The sequence below is a fragment of the Gekko japonicus genome, unplaced genomic scaffold (genome assembly GCF_001447785.1).
Source record: "Gekko japonicus isolate JY-2015 unplaced genomic scaffold, Gekko_japonicus_V1.1 scaffold58, whole genome shotgun sequence".
Lineage (NCBI taxonomy): Eukaryota > Metazoa > Chordata > Lepidosauria > Squamata > Gekkonidae > Gekko > Gekko japonicus.
Genome location: NW_015162475.1, coordinates 2,056,508 through 2,075,210, shown reverse-complemented (window position 1 = coordinate 2,075,210; position 18,703 = coordinate 2,056,508). Strand labels below are relative to the sequence as shown.

General features: G+C 42.1%; 1 protein-coding gene across 2 annotated transcripts in view; it reads left to right on the top strand.

Moving 5' to 3' along the window:
* GOLGA4 (golgin A4) overlaps positions 1-18,703 on the top strand; it is a 74,229-nt gene that overhangs the window by 50,587 nt on the left and 4,939 nt on the right. For both annotated transcript variants that reach the window (XM_015405747.1, XM_015405746.1), the window contains 8 exons: positions 181-302; positions 839-969; positions 7,670-7,783; positions 9,746-9,766; positions 11,583-11,651; positions 12,728-12,803; positions 15,836-15,939; positions 17,832-17,918. In XM_015405747.1, coding sequence (XP_015261233.1) covers positions 181-302; positions 839-969; positions 7,670-7,783; positions 9,746-9,766; positions 11,583-11,651; positions 12,728-12,803; positions 15,836-15,939; positions 17,832-17,918 — 724 coding nt within the window. The remainder of the gene's footprint in view (positions 1-180; positions 303-838; positions 970-7,669; positions 7,784-9,745; positions 9,767-11,582; positions 11,652-12,727; positions 12,804-15,835; positions 15,940-17,831; positions 17,919-18,703) is intronic.

Here is an 18,703-nt window from a genome sequence, read left to right as displayed (position 1 = left end):
AACCAGAATAAATATAATGAAAACACATTAAGGAACCCTATCTTTTAAAATATAGTCTTATACATGTTTTTTTAACCTATTTGGGCAGACATTTAAGTTCCTCTGTAGGATATCTGTGTTGTTTGCACTTTCCTTAATTTGGTTTGGAGAATCTTGACTTTATTTTGTTGTGGTTTATAGGTATGAACAGGAAGATGCTGAATTGAAGCACAATTCCACATTAAAGCAGTTAATGAGGGAGTTCAATACCCAGCTGGCACAAAAAGAAAAGGAAGTAGAAACAGCGGTACAAGAAGCCATCAGTGAGTTTGGATTTATAGTTCAATCCTGTATAGGTTTGAAATGGGTTTCTGTCTTTTAATTCCAGAATTTCAGATACATTCTTGTAGCACTTCTTTTGTGCAAATTGTAGAAGGAGAGCCAACCAGATTTTGCGTATGTATTTTTCTTTTTTTAAGTTCAGAGGAAGCAAATGGAGCACTGCCATGGGCCATACTAACACGCAGTGTGGGAACTAACAAGGCTTGAATAGTTTTCTCCCACTTGTTCACTGTTCTTCTAGGACTCTAGGACTTTATGCAGCTTGAAAAATAATCTTATTTGGTAATATATGGCAAAGAATATGCCATGAAGTAGTCTAATATTTTCTAACCATGTTTTGTCATTGTACATTCTCATTAGATGTTAATATGAATTATTATTTTTAATTATTAGTATTTCACAGTGCCTTTTGTTACCTTTTTGAGTCTGTTGAGAATTTTTTGCCACTGATTAATGAAAATAAAAAAATAGCAATGCAGTCATATTCCAGGTTAAAATACTTGACCATTTTAAACAGGTAAAGCTCAGGAAGTTGAAGCTGAATTGATAGAAAGCCATCATACTGAAATAACTCAATTACATAAAAAGATTCTAGAAAAAGATGATGATTTACAAAGGACGGTGAAAAAGTATGAGGAAATCCTTGAGGTATGTGTTATTCTTAACTACTCCAATTAGAAGCAGTTCAGTTATTGTTTCTTTTATCATCTTTATGTAATGCAATCTCTGTGGCTTGGTAAAAATAAACCGTATAGTATGGGATAAATCTTTGCAGTAAAGTTTTAGATTAATAGACACTAATAATTTGGAATTCAAATTTTGATCTGTTTGTTTTTTCCCCCTAAACTAGGACACATTTTGTTTTCAGCAGCTATTTTGATAACGGTGTGTTAGGAAAATATGAATGTCTTTGCTAAATATAATTGTGCACCAATAAGATCTGATTATCTGTCCAGGTGAAACACTGCAACAAAAATGCACAGTTTCACACATGACCGGAGGGTCCTCATTCTTATCCCATTTACTAACCTCAATTGAACCACAGCTATCTCTCTCTTAACAATCGATTCTAGTTAAAATTTGCAGGATCAAAGGTAATATAAATTACTAGTTGCACAAGCTTGCACATCCTTTAATTTGATGGGCCAGCATAGAATATCAATCACAGCATTTCATTCCAAGTAAGTGATCATTTGGCAGCTAAGGAGAGGCAAGAACAAAGTCTTATAAAACTGCCTGTCCCTGCAGTTGACACCGTTGGATTTTTTAATCTATGGCCCCGGTCACCCGAGAAGTTTTGGGCCGGGAGAGGGACGGATCGGGGCCGCAGCAAACGGGTGCAATCCCACCGCAACATCTGGGAAGCGTTGCGCGCCCGTTCCCGATCCGGTCCTTCCGCCCAAAACCCCGCAGCAAAAATGAACCACCTACCATGGTGGTTTGTCCGGGCAGGTTCCCCCTCCCGACGGTAGCTTCCTCCCCGGCATCTGATCGTGCCGGGGAGCAACGGCGCCGCAGCTCAGGGGATCCGTGGGATCCCGCTGCGGCGTCTCTACTTTGGTGCGGCTCTGATTTGCCGCACTTTGGCCGGTGTTTTTCCTGCCGTGTGGCATGGACCCTATATTTATTTATTTCGAATATTTTAAAACTGCCTTTCTCTGAAACTGGAATGGAGGTGGGTTACAATGATCATCAAAATCCATTAAAATATCTTTAACTCTGCTTTGCACAACTTGAGAATCACAGCAAAGTGGAAGCCTTCAGGAAGACTGTTTTCTAGAACAGGGCTAGCTATTTAAAAAGCTTTAGATTTACCACTGGCTATCCTAAGTACCTCACAGGAGGGAGTAACCAGTAGGTGTCAGTGGTAAGAGCAGAGCTGTCTCATGGGTTGGATATTGGGAGAACCGGTCCCATGAGTAGTTAGGTTCCAGGCTGTGAAGTCCTTTAAAGGAAACAAGTGGCACCTTGATCTGAACTCCGAAAACAAAGTGGCAACTAGTGCAGATCTCATAATAGGTATAATATGTGCTAAGTACCTTGCCAATCATCTTGTCCCAACTAATAAGCAGGTTGCTCCATTTTGCAGTTTCTGAAGTTCCATCAATGAGTAGTTCCAAGTAAAGTATAGCCTTGAGGCTACTGTAGCATGGATCAGCTTGGCCAGATTCACTAGGTCCAAGAAGGGGGTCAGCCTCTGAACTAGAGATAACTGATAGAAGACTCTTTTTGTTATCTTCTCAACCTGTTTCCCCGATAAAAAGCCATGTACTAAAACCACCCCCAGTCTCCCTAGTGATTCCAACAGTGACAAGCTTATCCCATCAAGGGTGGGTAGAGCAACCCCCTCCAAGGCTCTAGCTTTTCCAGTCAGTATGACTTCCACCTTGTCTGTATTAAGCTTTAGCTTATTCTCCCTCCATCACTAGACCATAGCAGACAGGCACTAGCCCAGGGCAGACATGGCCCAGAGCTGTGAATGATCTCACCTATACATGAGGCACTCTGCAGGATAAGTTCCAAGATGCTAATTCAAAATCCTTTACCACAACCTTTTAACTACAGCCAAACTGAGGAGGGTTAAAGCACTCCAGCGCAACTCATACTCACTGCAATTCCCAAGCGTTTCAGTAGAATATCTGTTTCATAACGAGGTCTGAAGCCAGATTGGAATAGGTCACAGGCAGGTGACTCATCCACAAGGCCCTATGTCTGCTCTACTTTCACTTTCTCTATAACTTTACCACCAAAAGGCAGTTTTGAAACAGGTCTATAATTGACCACAGTTTTTTGATCCAAAGAAAGCTTCTTTAACAGAGGATCTATCACTGCCCTCTTCAAGGCCTTTGGGAAAATGCCCCCAAGATAATGAGCTGTTCAGCCCTGACCTGGCTGGCCCAGGCTAGCTCAGTCTCGTCAGACCTCGGAAGCTAAGCAGGGAGACCACCAAGGAATTCCAGGGTTGCTGTTCAGAGGCAGGCCATGGCAAACCACCTCTGAACATCTCTTGCCTTGAAAACCCTATGGGGTTGCCATAAGTCAGCTGCAACTTGATAACACTTTCTACCGCCAATAGGGTTGCCAGCTCTGGGTTGGGAAATATCTTGAGATTTTGGGGGTAGAGCCTGGAGAGGGCAGGTTTGGGGAGGGAGCTCAGCAGGGTATAAGGCCATTCTGTCTACTGTCCAAAGAAGCCATTTGGTCCAGGGTTGTCTGGAGTTCAGTTGTGAAAGCAGGAGATCTCCAGGTGTCACCTGGAGGTTGGCAACACTAAATGAGGTGTTCAAGCTTTTCTTTAGAGGCTCCCAGTTTACAAGTGGCTGGCCTTCACAAACCCCCAGGACCTTGTCAGCATCTGTCAGTAAGAGCAGACAGAAATCATCAAAAAAAAGGATCAGGTAGAATTCCAAACACCCTGTACGATTTTCAAACTAGCATCCAAGTTGGATCAGATCTGAGATGTTATCAGCAAAATGTTAAGCAAAAGAGTCCTAGGTCAGTGCCATTTCCCACTCTTTTTGGTGCTCCACTCTAGGGGTTTACTGCTAACTTCTCTTAAATAATTGAGTTGGTTGGGATTCTACGGATACAATAGTACTGAGGAAGTAAGGGGTTTTTTTGCCACTCATTACCACCCCATAGGCTTTCAAATGAGCTCTCTAGCATGCTGTCTCATATTTGGCATGATTCTTCCTCCAACCATGCTCTAGTGCTCAGCTGCACAGTAAACCACAGGGCTGTATTCCTCTTAGGTGAAGGGAGAAAGCACGAAAGAACAATCCTGTCTGTTGCCTCTAGCCTGATATTCCCAGCTATTACATCAGCATCAACAGAATTGTTGTTTAGACTCTCAAAATCCCTTCAGAACATCCACTTTAATCTGTGCACCACCTTTGCAGGAGGGACAGCTCCACAAGCCATACCTTCCATGTACAATGGTTAGACCATACCACAGGTTTTATATCCTTTAGAAGGCCACCAGACCCTGGCTAGGTACAAAAAGTTAAATCCAGTGCATGACCTTTCTTGTGTTGTAGCAACTTGAGACAGACCTGTAGCAGCCATAGAGTACTGAGCTGGTGAGGGAGCGTCCGTATGAATATGGTTCCTATATTGCCTGGTGCACAGCACCTATACATTGCCGCTTCTTGTTATCAGCATGCTAGAATTATAGTGCAATGCAAAACAGAGTTACACCCTTCTAAATCCATTGAAATCAGTGGGTTTAGAAGGGTGTCGCCCTGTTTAGGATTGCACTGTTAATCTCTAGGGAGGGATTAATGTAAATATCGGAGAGATAATTCTGCCTATACCTAGGGTGGAAGATAGGATAGGTGGAAGGTAGGGCAGAGCCAGTTTCCTGGCATATGGATATACTCATAAGGAGTACAGCTCAGTGTTTACTGTAACCATGATACTGTGTTGCCTAGAGGCTCTGACTGATCTACACTTACATGAGCTCCTTGGTATCATTTTCCCCTCCATATCTGATCCCTTGCTAATCTTATTTGGTCCCCCCCCCCCCAATCTCTTGAGTGGCTCTACAAATTGCACTCTTGCCTGTAAGCAATTTTTACCTGCTCTGGTCTTCAGTGTATGTTCCCTGTCTGCATATAGAAGTTATTAATGTGTTTGTATCTATTACTTACTCAGGCTTCTGCTAAACATCCAATGTTTGGCCCCTGTGTTGCATACAGACCATGTCAGGTTGAGCTCTGCTTTCCAATATTGCAGCTGTATCGGGAGGACAGTGGTTTCTAGTTTCTTTTTCTAGTTTGCCACATATTGATCTCTTTTCTGTCCTCTTGCTACTCTCTAACACTCTATGAATACAACATATATATACTTTCTTTTCTTGCTGAAATATTAATTTCATTATTGAATACATTGTAAGCCATTGTGTGGAGCCAGGGGAGTAGGGCTGCCAACATCCAGGTGGAGATTGAAGATTTCCTGGGATTACAACTGATCTCTACCTGACAGAGATCACCTGGGGAAAAATGGCGAATTTTGAAAAGGTGGACTTTATGGCTTTATCTCCCATTGAAGTCCCTCCCCTCCCAAAACCACGTCCACCTCAGGCTCCCTCTCCAAAATCTCCAGGTATTTCCAAACCCAGACCTGGCAACCGTATGGGTGGGGTACTTGACTCCAGCCCTGATTCTGCTGCAACCCAGCTGGCTGATGAGATCATGCCCCCACAACACATCGGGCATTGGGTTAAAGGCCCACCTGCAACTCTAAACATTCTACTGCAGCCCAGCTGGCTGGCAGGACCATGTCCTTGCAGCCTAATGCTGGTCAGCTGGTAAAGGCCCTGATCCACCAGGGGGCACTAGTGGGCCTCTTTCCCAACACAGAGGGGAGGATGAAAAGCCTATGGAACTATCCAGTCCTGTAGGGATGAAGAGAATAAGAAGAGAAGAGATTGGATTTATACCCCGCCCTTCACTACCCAAAGGTGTCTCAGAGCGGCTTACAAACTCCTTTCCCTTCCCCTCCCCACAACAGACACCCTGTGAGGTAGGTGGGGCTGAGAGAGCTCTTGACACAAACTGCTCTTTTTCAAGAACAGCTCTTATCAGAACTACGGCTTGCCCAAGGACATCCAGCCAGGTGCAAGTGGAGGAGTGGGGAATCAAACCCGGCTCTCCCAGATTAGAGTCCGCACAGTTAACCACTACACCAAACTGGCATCTCTTTCATAACCAAGCCAAGAATTTGCAGTTGACCTTCCCTCCAGGCAGGTAGTGTCACTTCTGCACAGGCACTAAATAATGTATAGAAGTGGATAAACTGATCATTGCAAATTGCAGCTTCATTAGATTTGCTAGCGTAACTGGGCAGTGCTCGGAGAGGAAGCTTCTGTTTTCCCTCTCCAAACTGTATATTCTCTAGTGAGTTAGAAACCCTTTGGCTTTCGGGAATTGTAGTACAGCTTGTACTGTCATGCTGGTTCAGTCCACTCTATTGAATATATGACCATAGTAAGATTTTTTCATAGTGTGTATTGGTATTGGCTTAAAAATGTGTTTATTTTGTCCAAATAGTCATGTTCCAATAAAAGCCACCTTTTGATCTAGTAGCCAAGTAGGGGACTTTGAGACCTCTACTGTGTTTCCTTACCTAGAATCTGTTTTGATTTGAAGTTTCCTTTTTGTATTACTTAAAGTGAATGCAGCATTTCTGGAACAGGTAATAATCATGGCTTTGGCTAACATCAAGGGCCTTTTGGATGGAACAGCATAGCTAACGCAATTTTGTATTCTCAGTATCTCTGCTGTGCCCCTAAGTCTTAGCTGCTGTTGATTCTGTTTGTGAAACCTTCATATTTCTAACATTGCATTCTGCCCCTGAGTAAGACATGCTCATTCTCTTATTTTGAGAATCTTGGGTTATGCTGCTACCAATGCTCCCTCTAAGCTGTGGAGTCTTGTGAACAAAAATTCTACTTTGTGAGCTACTGACATCAAACTTGTGAGCGAGCGATTTGGCTACTGCATAGATGGGTTTGCTCTGGAGCCATCCTTCCTGAGCTAAGATAAACATCTGTGAGCTGGAGGCTAAAAAGCTGTGAGCTAGCTCACACTAACTCAGCTTAGAAGGAACACTGGCAGCTACCTCATTCCCTAGTTTTGTCCAAGGGTATTCAATCAGAATAAAAAAATGTCTTGCTTCAGAATAACTATTGCACTGTATATCCTTGTTGTGATACATACAAGCAACTAGCTTTGTTGGTATCTCACCATAATGGAAGATTGTGCACGCAAAAAGGCATTTTCCCCCCAGAAAAGGGGGAAAAAAGATTTTTCAAAGATGGTGCAAACCAAAAAATATACATATTTTGGATGTCATTAACTGTCCTTGTATACTAGATGTGTATAAAACAGTATTTAAACTCATTACTTCATTGAGTCCTTGTGTGAACTACCTACTTTGCACATGCTGCAAGCATTTGAATAACATTTGTATGCATTTATAAACTGAAGGATTATAAATCACTTCAGCAGTTTCTACAATGTAACTTTTTCCACTGAAATTAAATGTAGCAAGAATTGGCTCTTCAGTTCTAGAATATCAGTACCTTTCAATGAGTAGACATGGTAGAATGACTTTTATCTGGGTTTGTATTCTGAGTGGTGGTTGGGAACCCTGCTTTCTTTTCTTTTTTGCATGAATCAGCTTTCCATAGGCAAGTACTTTTCTATAATTGCATTTAAATGTTTAGCTGTTAAGGGTGCGACACAGCTCCCTTGGAATATCATTGGGCCTTTGTGGGTAAAGCTGCTGGGAGATTGCACCCTAACTATGCCATATATAAATTAATGGGCTGTTTTTAATTTGGAAGTCTCGAGAAGAAGAAATGACAGGAAAAGTAAATGAGTTGCAGAAACAGCTGGAGAAATTACAAGAAGAATACAAACAAAGATTGGCAGATGAAGAGAACTGGAATAGTGGAGAAGTAAGTTGGCAAACCTAATTTTAGACCTGCCCTAAAAAGGTTTTCTTAGAATTTTATCGTGGATTGATTTGAAATAAGTTCATATTTGTCTCAAGATTTGACTTCTCGTATCTGAAGCAATTGCACTTCCATGCCATGGATGCGGAGAAGGATCGCATCATGATCTGAACTGCTTGTAATTCTGTTGGTTTGATATCAGCAATAAATCAAATTATGATAAAGTATTCTTCCAGTGGTATTCTACATAGGACAGCTCTACACATTTACAATGTATACTTGATTGCTCGAGCAATATGCATTTGTCATCCCTGCCAGATCCTTCACTTATGTTCCACTAGACGGCAGTAAAGAAAGAGACAGTTCATCATGTGCTTCCTTCCCTCCTGTGTCAATATCATGTGAAAAATGGCTCTATGCATACTTCACCAATATGCTGTGACCGGGGGCGGGGGGGGCAGTTATATATCCCAAGTGGCAGTAACATGCTCCAGATGGCCTGGCCAGATGTAAACATAGCTGGGCTGGAAGTGTTGGGACATTGCCAGAATATGGACCGGACCACCCTAGAGGCCTCCCAGCCTAAAAGAGAAGGGTGGGCCAATCAGAGGGGAGGACAGAAATGCAACAGGGGCTGATGAGTACTTTAGAGGTAGAGGCCACTGGAGGAAGGGTCTGGAGACACTGCTGGAAGAAGGGCCAGAGGGCACTGTGGCCCCTACTTACCTGGGATAGCCTCATTGGTCAGGAGGCAGGCACGCCAGTAGGTGAACCTATAAAGGGGGGGGAACCCTCTCTTTCCAGCTAGTGGAACACTCTGGACTAGAAGAGCAAACATGGCATTTGACGTAGGTCTGGTCACCACAGAAATATCACTTCCGAAAGGAATGGGAAATATATAGTGCCTCTGTTGTGCCAGTTATGGCTATTATGATTTTATCACTTTCAGCCATTGCAGCCAGAGGTTCAGCTGTTCAAAATTGTATTTGTACATGTCCTGGGACCACAACTAAGGGACCAACTACTGCTAACTAAAAGATTACCATAAAAATTCTAGTCAACAGTTCTTAGTATTTGTAGAGAGTGAGTGAATTACATAATTGTGGGGCTCTCCTTTTTTTTCCGTGGGGACTGTTTTCAAAACTCAGACTCTACCTTGCCCATCTCAAAGAAATTCTGGAGAGTTCAGAAATGAAGGCAAGATGATATATCTTCCTCCGTTATGTAGTTCTGAGTGCCTTGTGAGAAAAGGTACTTCATTTGGACTTTGACTATATCAAACTGTCCTTCACCATAAATTGTAAACGGGTTTTGTCTTTGTAAGTGTTGTTCAGGTTAGAGCACACTCTTGTGTCTGTTTAACCAGAAGCAGTTTCTTCAGCATAAGAAAATAAACACCTGAGCTAACTGAAACAAACTTCAAAGTCGTGCTCCTCTTGCATCCATTTATGTCTTGTTAGTTAAATAGGATGAAAGCACGTGTAACTGGGGCATAGGATTCCAGCATAAAGTGGCATCTTCTCTTGGCCCTTATTCAGCCCATGCTCCCTCCCTTTTTGTAGAGCCTGTGGAGATAGTAAGAAAAGAATTCTGACAGCTTCCAACATAGATATATTTAACATTAGTTCTGATGTCTTTCTTTTGACTGCTTCTTTGTAAGACTTCAATATATTTCCACTGAGGTATAATTCTGGACATGACAAAGTGTTTTCAGTAATGGATATTTATTATAAATTGGTTTTATGTAATGGAAATTATGATAGATTACTTGGCAGTAAGGTCTGTGTTATAAACATTGGTACTATCAAATGTTGTGCACATATGAATCAGAGATCTACGTTGGGAGGCTGGTGGGAAGCTTGAACACGGAATTAACATTGACTTATTTGAGTACAAAATATTTCGTATTGTTTTCTGTTCTGTTCCAAAAGATTTTATTTGATGTTAATTTTTCTTTTATTCTAGGTAACAATAGCTGATCTTCAGGTAAGAGCGACTTAATTAATAAAATTTATATGCTGCCCTTCCCAAACAGGCTCAGGGCAGGTAACATTAAAGTGCATAGCAATCAACACCAAATTAATACAATTAAATCTAAAAAAACAGCTAAAACCAGAAAAACAATTAAAAGATGGTGATTAATAATTCAACCCCCTTATAAGCCATACTGATGGTATTGGGGTCATACTCAAATAATCCTAGGACTCTGCATGGGCAGTTGGTCAAGACAGCGTCTATGCAGGGCAACCTCTATACAGGTTAGCCTCTGTACAAGGAGGCCAATTAGTTGGGTGTCCACCGCCTCAACTAAAAACCTGGCAGAACAGCTCCCTTTTACAGGCCCTGTGGAACTGTAATAAGTTCCTCAAGGCCCTGCTCTCAAGTGGGAGCATGTTCCACCAGGTAGGGGCCAGGACAGAGAAGGCACTGGCCCTAGTTGAGGCTATCCTTTGGGGTAACGTAGATGTTGATCAGTGGAGCACAAAGTGGCGTGAGGCCCATGGGGAGAGGCAGTCCCTTAGATATGCAAGTCTCAGGTCGCTCATGGCTTCAAAGGTTAATACTCAATAGGTAGCCAGTGTAACTGGTGAGGGCTTTAAAGGTTAATATAGCACCTTGAAACGGATCTGGTACTCAATAGGTAGCCAGTGTAACTGGTGGAGCACTGGCTGAGTACACGCCCACATAGGCATTTTAATCAGCAGATGAGCTGCTGCATTCTGCACCGGAGTTTCCAGGTCAGGATCAAGGGTAAGCCTGTGTAGAGTGAATTACAGTAATCTAGCCTGGAAGTGACCATTGCATGGGTCATTGTAGCCAGGACCAGGTTGGAGAGATAAGGGGCCCACTGCCTGACCTGCCAAAGATGATAAAATACAAACCTGTCAGTGGCAGTGACCTTGGGCCTCCATAGAAAGTGAGGCATCCAGGATCACCCCCAGGCTCTTATCACTTGGTGCAGGCACCAACAGTGCCCCGTCAAGGCCCAGGAGCCTAATCCCCAAACCTACACTCCCCCAGCTCAGGACTTTCATCTTTGATGGATTCAATTTCAAACAGCTTTATGAATAGATTTTTATTTTTTCCTCTAGCCATTTTCCTATGATGTATACAATATGTGCCAAAGGTCCCAGGTTCCACATAGGCATTTTAATCAGCAGATGAGCTGCTGCGTTCTTCACCAGTTGAAATTTCCAGGTCAGGATCAAGGGTAAGCCTGTGTAGAGTGAATTACAGTAATCTAGCCTGGAAGTGACCATTGCATGGGTCAATGTAGCCAGGACCAGGGTGGAGAGATAAGGGGCCCACTGCCTGACCTGCGAAAGATGATAAAATACAAACCTGTCAGTGGCAGTGACCTTGGGCCTCCATAGAAAGTGAGGCATCCAGGATCACCCCCAGGCTCGTATCACTTGGTGCAGGCACCAACAGTGCCCCGTCAAATCCCAGGAGCCTAATCCCCGAACCTACACTCCCCCAGCTCAGGCTCAGGACTTTCATCTTCGATGGATTCAATTTCAAACAGAATAGATTTTTATTTTTTCCTCTAGCCATTTTCCTATGATGTATACAATATGTGCCAAAGGTCCCAGGTTTGATCCTTGGCACCTCCAGTTAAAGGCAGTAGGTGATGTGAAAGACCTCTTCCTGAGACCCTGGAGAGCTGCTGCCAGTCTGGGTAGAATCAACGTTCTGCTTCACTTTAAGACAGCTACATGTGTTCAGTACTGGGCAAAATTAACAAGACAACATGCACTTCCAAGTGTACATGTGCTATGCTGAAATCTTTTTGTGTTTTCAGACCCAGCTAGCCCAGAAGACAACACTTATCAATGATTCAAAGTTGAAAGAGCAAGAATTCAGAGAACAGGTAAAGAATTGCTTTCAATAAGAAGGAATTTTCAGTTTAGGGCTCAAGTACACTAAATAACCATGTTCTAGTTACAAAATTACTTTTAAAGACCTTCTAACATTCTTTGTTTCCCCATCTCCCATTTTCAGATTATTAGACAACGAAGTCAGCAAAACCAAGTTCACAAATTTTAAATCCATTTCAAAATTACTTGAATGTCCTGACTTACCTGTCATGTGCAGTACTGTGAAATAGTCAAGGGAAAAGAAATGTTTGGCACCTATTCGGAACCATAGTTCTCAGAGGAAGTTTTGTTGGGGAAGGCATGACAGCTAAACTGATTCCAACTAATTAAAATTTCTAATATTGTTACCTGTCTCCATCTTGTATGGTGTATTCCAGACTCCCATGTGTGCTGCTGTGGCTGTATTGAGCTCTTCTGCCCACACAGTTTCCCATTCATGCCACCAGATAGAGGAGCTCAGGTTTTGGTATATTTGGAGGTTCCACTTCACTGAACGGGTAGTGAAACCTGTAAGAGCTCCTGCAATACTGAAGGGTTCCTAAGAGCAAGGAAGGGGTAGGAAAGGGAACATGGCTTACTGGCAGGTCATCTGCTTGGCGTATGGAAGTTCCCAGGTTCAATCCCTGGAATCTCCAGTTAAGGATTAGGTAGTAGGTGATGTAAAAAAGACCTCCCCCTGAAATCCTGGATAACCTGAGTAGTCTGAGTAGACAGTACTGACTGATGGACCAGTGATCTGATTCCATATAAGGCAGCTTCATGTCTGTGTGTAGGACATATCCATATACCTGATATTGGACTAGACATCTGGAGCTTACTTGAATGGAAAGAAGTACAATATCCCCTTCTTTGGTGATATTAACCAGCACATTTCAAGATGATAAATTTAGCAAGACTAGATACAAAATATTCAGCAATCACAGCAATCACAAGCTGTTACATTTAGGGTGGTTGATAGCTTTGTGGTTTTTTTGTAATGTTTCATTCATTAAACATCAGAGTTTAAACATATTCCAAAGTTACCTGAGTTGTTTGTTTTTTCCCTCATCATCAGTCACTTTATTTTTAGATTCATACACTACAAGACCGATTGAAAAATTATGAGAAGGGCATGTACGTCACGACGGTTGCAACACCTTACAGAGGTGAGGAACGTTTGTCTTAGCATTGAGGCATGAAATAATGTATAAGAAAACACTTGCAAAGCAAGCATAGCTACAAACTTAGACCCACTCCCGGGGTGTGTGTGTGTGTGTTGGTCTGATGGCGCTCTGCAGGATGCAGTTCTGAGTGACCATGCCGTGATCAAGCTTTCTATATGTGTATTTGGGGTAAGGGATGTTTTTAATAGCCTCAGAAATAATCTGCAAAGAAGAGATAAAAGGAGTAGTCCTTTATGGCTGTTTGTCACCAGTGTAAGATCACATTAACACTTAATGACAACTGGCATTTCATCAGCATTCCCAGTCTTAGTCCGTGCTGGTCTTTTGTGTTGAGTCGGCCCGTAAGGATTTTGCTATGTACCTGGACAGGGGACCTTGGGGAAAGGCTGACTTCTGTCAGGTTATGATTTCATGCTGTGTTGCAGTTCTTTGGGTTAATTCTGGTTTTCCTCTATAAAGGAATATATACTTGAAACATGGCAAAGGGCTATGAATAAAGACAATCTGTAAATATATTAGAACCTGTTCCTATCGGTACTTGCTCATTAGTTGTTGTTGTTCAGTCGCATTTTTGCGACCCCATGGACCATGTCACGCCAGGCCCTCCTGTCTTCTGCCATCCTCTGGAATATGCTTAATTTCATGTTCGTTGCATCAATGACACTGTCTAACCATCTCATCCTTTGCCATACTCTTCTTTTTCTACCTTCAATCTTTCCCAGCATCAGGGTCTTCTCCAGTGAATGCTCCCTTCTCATTTGGTGGCCAAAGTATTTGAGCTTCAGCTTCAGTATCTGGCCTTCCAGGGAACAGTCAGGGTTGATTTCTTTTAGGATTGAATGATCTGATCTCCTTGCAGTTCAAGGGACTCTCAAGAGTCTTCCCCAGCACCATAATTCAAATGCATCTATTCTTCGGCGCTCAGCCTTCCTTATGGTCCAGCTCTCGCAGCCGTACATTACTACCGGGAAAACCATCGCTTTGACCATACGGACTTTTGTTGGCAGGGTGATTTCTTTACTTTTTATTATGCTGACTAGGTTTGCCACTTGCTCATAGATGTTTCCAAATGTAATTCCTATACACACATTCCTTTATAGAGCAGATTTTTTTTCCCCTGTTGGGAATACTTAATGACATTTTCTAAAAAAAATTGAGTTGCAACTTGCAACTTTTAAATTGATTTTTTGAATTGAAAAAGCACACATTTTCATAGCATAAGTAGCTGTTAGTGGAACACTAAACTGCAAACTGAGAGATATCTGTTGGTTCATGCCCGAACTCTTAAGTGGACATTTAGTTTGGTGTGGTGATTAAGTGAGAGAGCCAGCTTGGTGTGGTGGTTAAGTGCGCGGACTCTAATCTGGGAGAACCGGGTTTGATTCCCCACTCCTCCACTTGCACCTGCTGGATGACCTTGGGCAAGCCGTAGTTCTGATAAGAGCTGTTCTTGAAAAAGAGCAGTTTCTGTCAGAGCTCTCTCAGCCCCACCTACCTCACAGGGTGTCTGTTGTGGGGAGGGGAAGGGAAAGGAGTTTGTAAGCTGCGCTGAGACACCTTTGGGTGGTGAAGGGCGGGGTATAAATCCAATCTCTTCTTCTTCTTAATTGTAAGGATTATCTGTGCAGATGTCAGCAGTGCCACAATAACCTGAACTCTCAGCTCTTGTAGTATGAGAAGAATCCATACTGCCTTTTGCGGTTGTGCTTGACATAGTGAGATGTCTGAATAAATTTCTGTTCTGCCCACTTCACAATCTGTACATTCTCCTGAGTGTGGACATGGCCATTCCTGAGTAATAAATAAAACATAATTGATGACTTCATTCATTTTCACTCCAAATGTTAACAAGTTGAAACTCTTTTTTTCCTGCAACATAGATTGTGGCTTGTCATTAAATTTGGATGTCTTTTCTTTTTTAATTTTTTCTATCTTGAAAACGAAACTATAAAAAGTTTGTCATTTGTGTGCATGAATATATCTATATAAAGATACTTGGAGGTCCATGGTGATATGAAAATGAAGGTGCTTCTCTAACCAGTAGCTACCATTTGATACATATGTAATCCAGCGTTTTAGAGATATCTAGTGGTGTTGAAAGAGGGATTTTTACACATTTCCCTTCAATCTCTGGTCATGACAGCGAAGCAAAGATTTGCTTGGATATGGCAGTTCACATTTAAAACAGCCTCAGACTGTGGGAAGAAGTGGGAATATTTGCAGGAACACACCTGAAAATGGGAAAAACTGTACATGGATTACATTTCCTTCCTTTCCCATGGTTTAGTGTTAACAGTCCTGTATTTCAAGGAGCAGGGATGCAAAGTGCATGTGTGTGTGTTTGGAGTTCCATTTACTTTTCTGAGCAAAGGTTACATTGCATGTTAGTATAATGAACAGCTAGACTATTAAACTGGTGTTCAGTACATGGGCATTAATAGAAAAATAAGCCTTGTCTTCAAGAATGTAAGAACATAAGAGAAGCCAATGTTGGATCAGGCCTATGGCCCATCCAGTCCAACACTCTGTCACACAGTGGCCAAAAATACCATGTGCCAGCAGGAGGTCCATCAGTGGGGCAAGGACACTAGAAGCCCTCCCCCTGTTGCCCCCCCCCCCAAACTCTTGGATGAGACAGTGAATTGTGGGTGAGAATGGAGGAACCAATAATGGGAATCTATAGGGGGTTGTGGGCTATGTATACCTGAACTGGTCCTGCCTGATGCTGTTATGTCTCTTTGTCTTACTGAAAAAAACATTTTAGTGCCTTTCCCTTTTTTTTCCCTACAAAAACACCATAACTGCAATCACTGATTTACACTACAATCCTGAGGACATTTTGTTAGGAGTAAGCCCCTTTGAAATAGACCTAGGAATAATTCTAGATAGATGTGTTTATGATGATTGTGTTATGTACCTAAGTACCACTTATATTTAAAATTTGGCCAGCTGGAACAGGTATGCAGACTGCTGTGTAAGAGCAGAATTGTATAAACTGTTTTTTGTTTATGCAGATGGGAATCTTCGCCATTCTGATGTGTCTCTCTTTGGTGAGCCTACAGAGTTTGAATACTTGAGGAAAGTGCTCTTCGAATATATGATGGGCCGTGAGACAAAGGTATCTCTTATGTCCTGGGCATATAATGATAATGATCATGTTAAGAATATGGGACAGGACACAGTATTTTGTTCCAAGACACTGAAAGGCTGGACAACACTTCCAATTACCATGTCAGATTACACAGGGAAGCCACTGAAATTCATAAACATACAATTTCAACAGGAAAGAAGAGAGTTTAAAAATAAATAGGGCATGGTTTCCTGTCCTGAAAATCACAAAAGGCTCTACATCTGACAGTAGCACTACAGATAAGATTAGAATTTCAACGGCCAATCCACATACAAAAGAACCTCCTCAGGAGACAAGAAAGCTCCTCCATTAGCATGTTCATAGCCTGGGGAACTCCTACAAGATAATGACTCAGCCCTACCCCACCTTCTGGAGTACATATAAATTACCTGCCTACCATTTTTCTTTTCATCTTGACACAGAGAGTACTCCATCGTTCTGTGTTACACCTCTGAGGATGCCAGTCACAGCTACTGGCAAAACATCAGGTTCTACAATGCCAAGACTATGGCCACACAACAGGGAAAATCTAATCTAATGAACTCCGGCCGTGAAAGCCTTCGACAGAGAGTTTATTGTATTGATCTTTTTTGCTATATCGCATCTGCTGCATAGTGACACTTTTATAGAGGTTTACAACAATGAAAGCAAAAAGTTTCGAACTGTTTTGGCTGATTACCAAATGTAGTGAAATCAGTCTTCCAAACCACATACCAGCCTCCTTCATCCTCTACTGTCACTCCCGCACAACCCAATCTCCCCATATTCTGTAAATATTAGTACAAAGACCTATTCTGGCGATGGCTGGCTGTTTCATTCTGCAGTATGGCCTTTTTCCATGCTGCTGTTAGATAAATGGCATAATTGAAACCTCCTCGTTACACTTCTCACAGCATCTCTACAATGTACAACTGGGCATTGATGTATCTGCTGAGTCACCACATCAAAAGGAATTCAATTGTTACAATTACACAGCACACTGAAATACATGCTGCCATGATCTGTTGAGTCAAAACAACATGAATTGGGCCATCACAGTAGCTCGTTGGATGTCCTTGTCTCTTTTCCTTGCTCTTATCTGATTTCACCAGTGTAAGAGATGCTACACATAACCTCATGAGGCTTTTCTTTTCCTATCTACTTTTTTCTTACTTATTCAGAGGTCCTCTGGTGTGTATTTCCATGTCGAGTGCCATACTTTGTCTAAGATTGTGGTTAAGGTTATATGGGAGCACTCCTAGGCAGACCTTCTTGGAAGTAAGTCCCATGTTATTCAGTGGGGATTACTCCCAGGAAAGTGCCGTTAGGATTGGCAGCCTATGTAAGAAGAGTGAAGGGTTGGACACTGGGAATCTTTGACCATATTTTCAAAGTGTATGGAAAACGAAATATTGTTGCAACACATTATCCTGTGAATGAGGAAGACCCATTTGGAACGATAAGATCACTATAAATTTAGATTTGTTTAGTGGCAGCAATTATTTACGCTGCTGTCAGCCAGATCGTTTGATCATCTTAGTTCCCAAAAAACTCCTGTAAGGTACCATCTGTCGAGTAAACTAAATAGGAAGGTAATGTGCTCATTGAACATCTTTGTTCCTTTTTGCCGTGGCTTTTATTAGCCATTAAAATAACACTTAGTGGCTTGGATCCCACAGATCTCTTCTGCTAAAAGTGCTACTTGCCTCAGCACAAGGAGCCTTCCTTCCATAAGAGAGGCTCTCGTGCTAGGAGAAGGCTCCTTCCACCAGAGGAAGGCATTACTGTTACTAGAACAAAACAGTGGGATCTAGTCCAGTGCTTGGATTTTAAAACGTTCAGAATGCTGTCTGGTAGGTCAGACCTCTGTCATGCCAATTCATTGTTCACTTGTTCTTTAGACCATGGCAAAGGTTATAACCACAGTGCTGAAATTCCCTGCCGACCAAGCACAGAAGATCTTAGAACGAGAAGATGCACGGACGGTGGTAAGCAGTAGTAAGAGAATAAGCAGGTGCTCTTTGGATATTGGGCATCTCCCTATTCCCAGAAGAACTGTATGGTAAAATTATATTTGAGGAGTTAGCAGCAGTTTTTTTCATAAATCTGCCTTGTGGTTCCAAACCAGGTCAGGGACAGCATGTACAAATCTTCTGAAACTACCTTAAAGGTGCAGTGGATTTTTTAAATTGCACTGGCCAAGGAAATCCCAAGCAGTGTCCTGAGCAATTAGTGTTTTTTTGTAGAAGCAAAAGGGGAACTTTGGTATGCACAATCTTCCAATTTTGGCAGGTTTAATCATGCAGACTCAGTTCAGTAAAGTTCTCTCTTGCCAGTCCTGATTAAACTTAACAGGAGAACCATCCATATTTGCAATTAAATGGCTGCCTGTTTGAGAACAGCAGAGTTGAAAAGTGCTGCTTATAGATTGTGGAAATTGAAAAAAGTATGAATCTAAATTTCAGCAAGGTGATGGATGCCTGTGCAAGTAATGATAGGCAAAAATCAAGGTTTATCAGAGTGTTACTTGTAGGGCTTATCGCTCTCACAAGACATGATGGTTCATAGGTACAGGTGTTTTAGATCATGACTATACACCCTGTCTCTTTCCTCTTCTTCTTTCTCCTATGGTTTTTCTCACAATTCTAACAGAAGTTGAAAATAATTGGAAATATTCCTCATATTAATCGTCCTTGGTCATTCTCAGCCATTTTTAGATTATTCTTCTGGTTGCTGAAGATCAGCATGGTTGTTTTTATTTTGAAGGAGTATA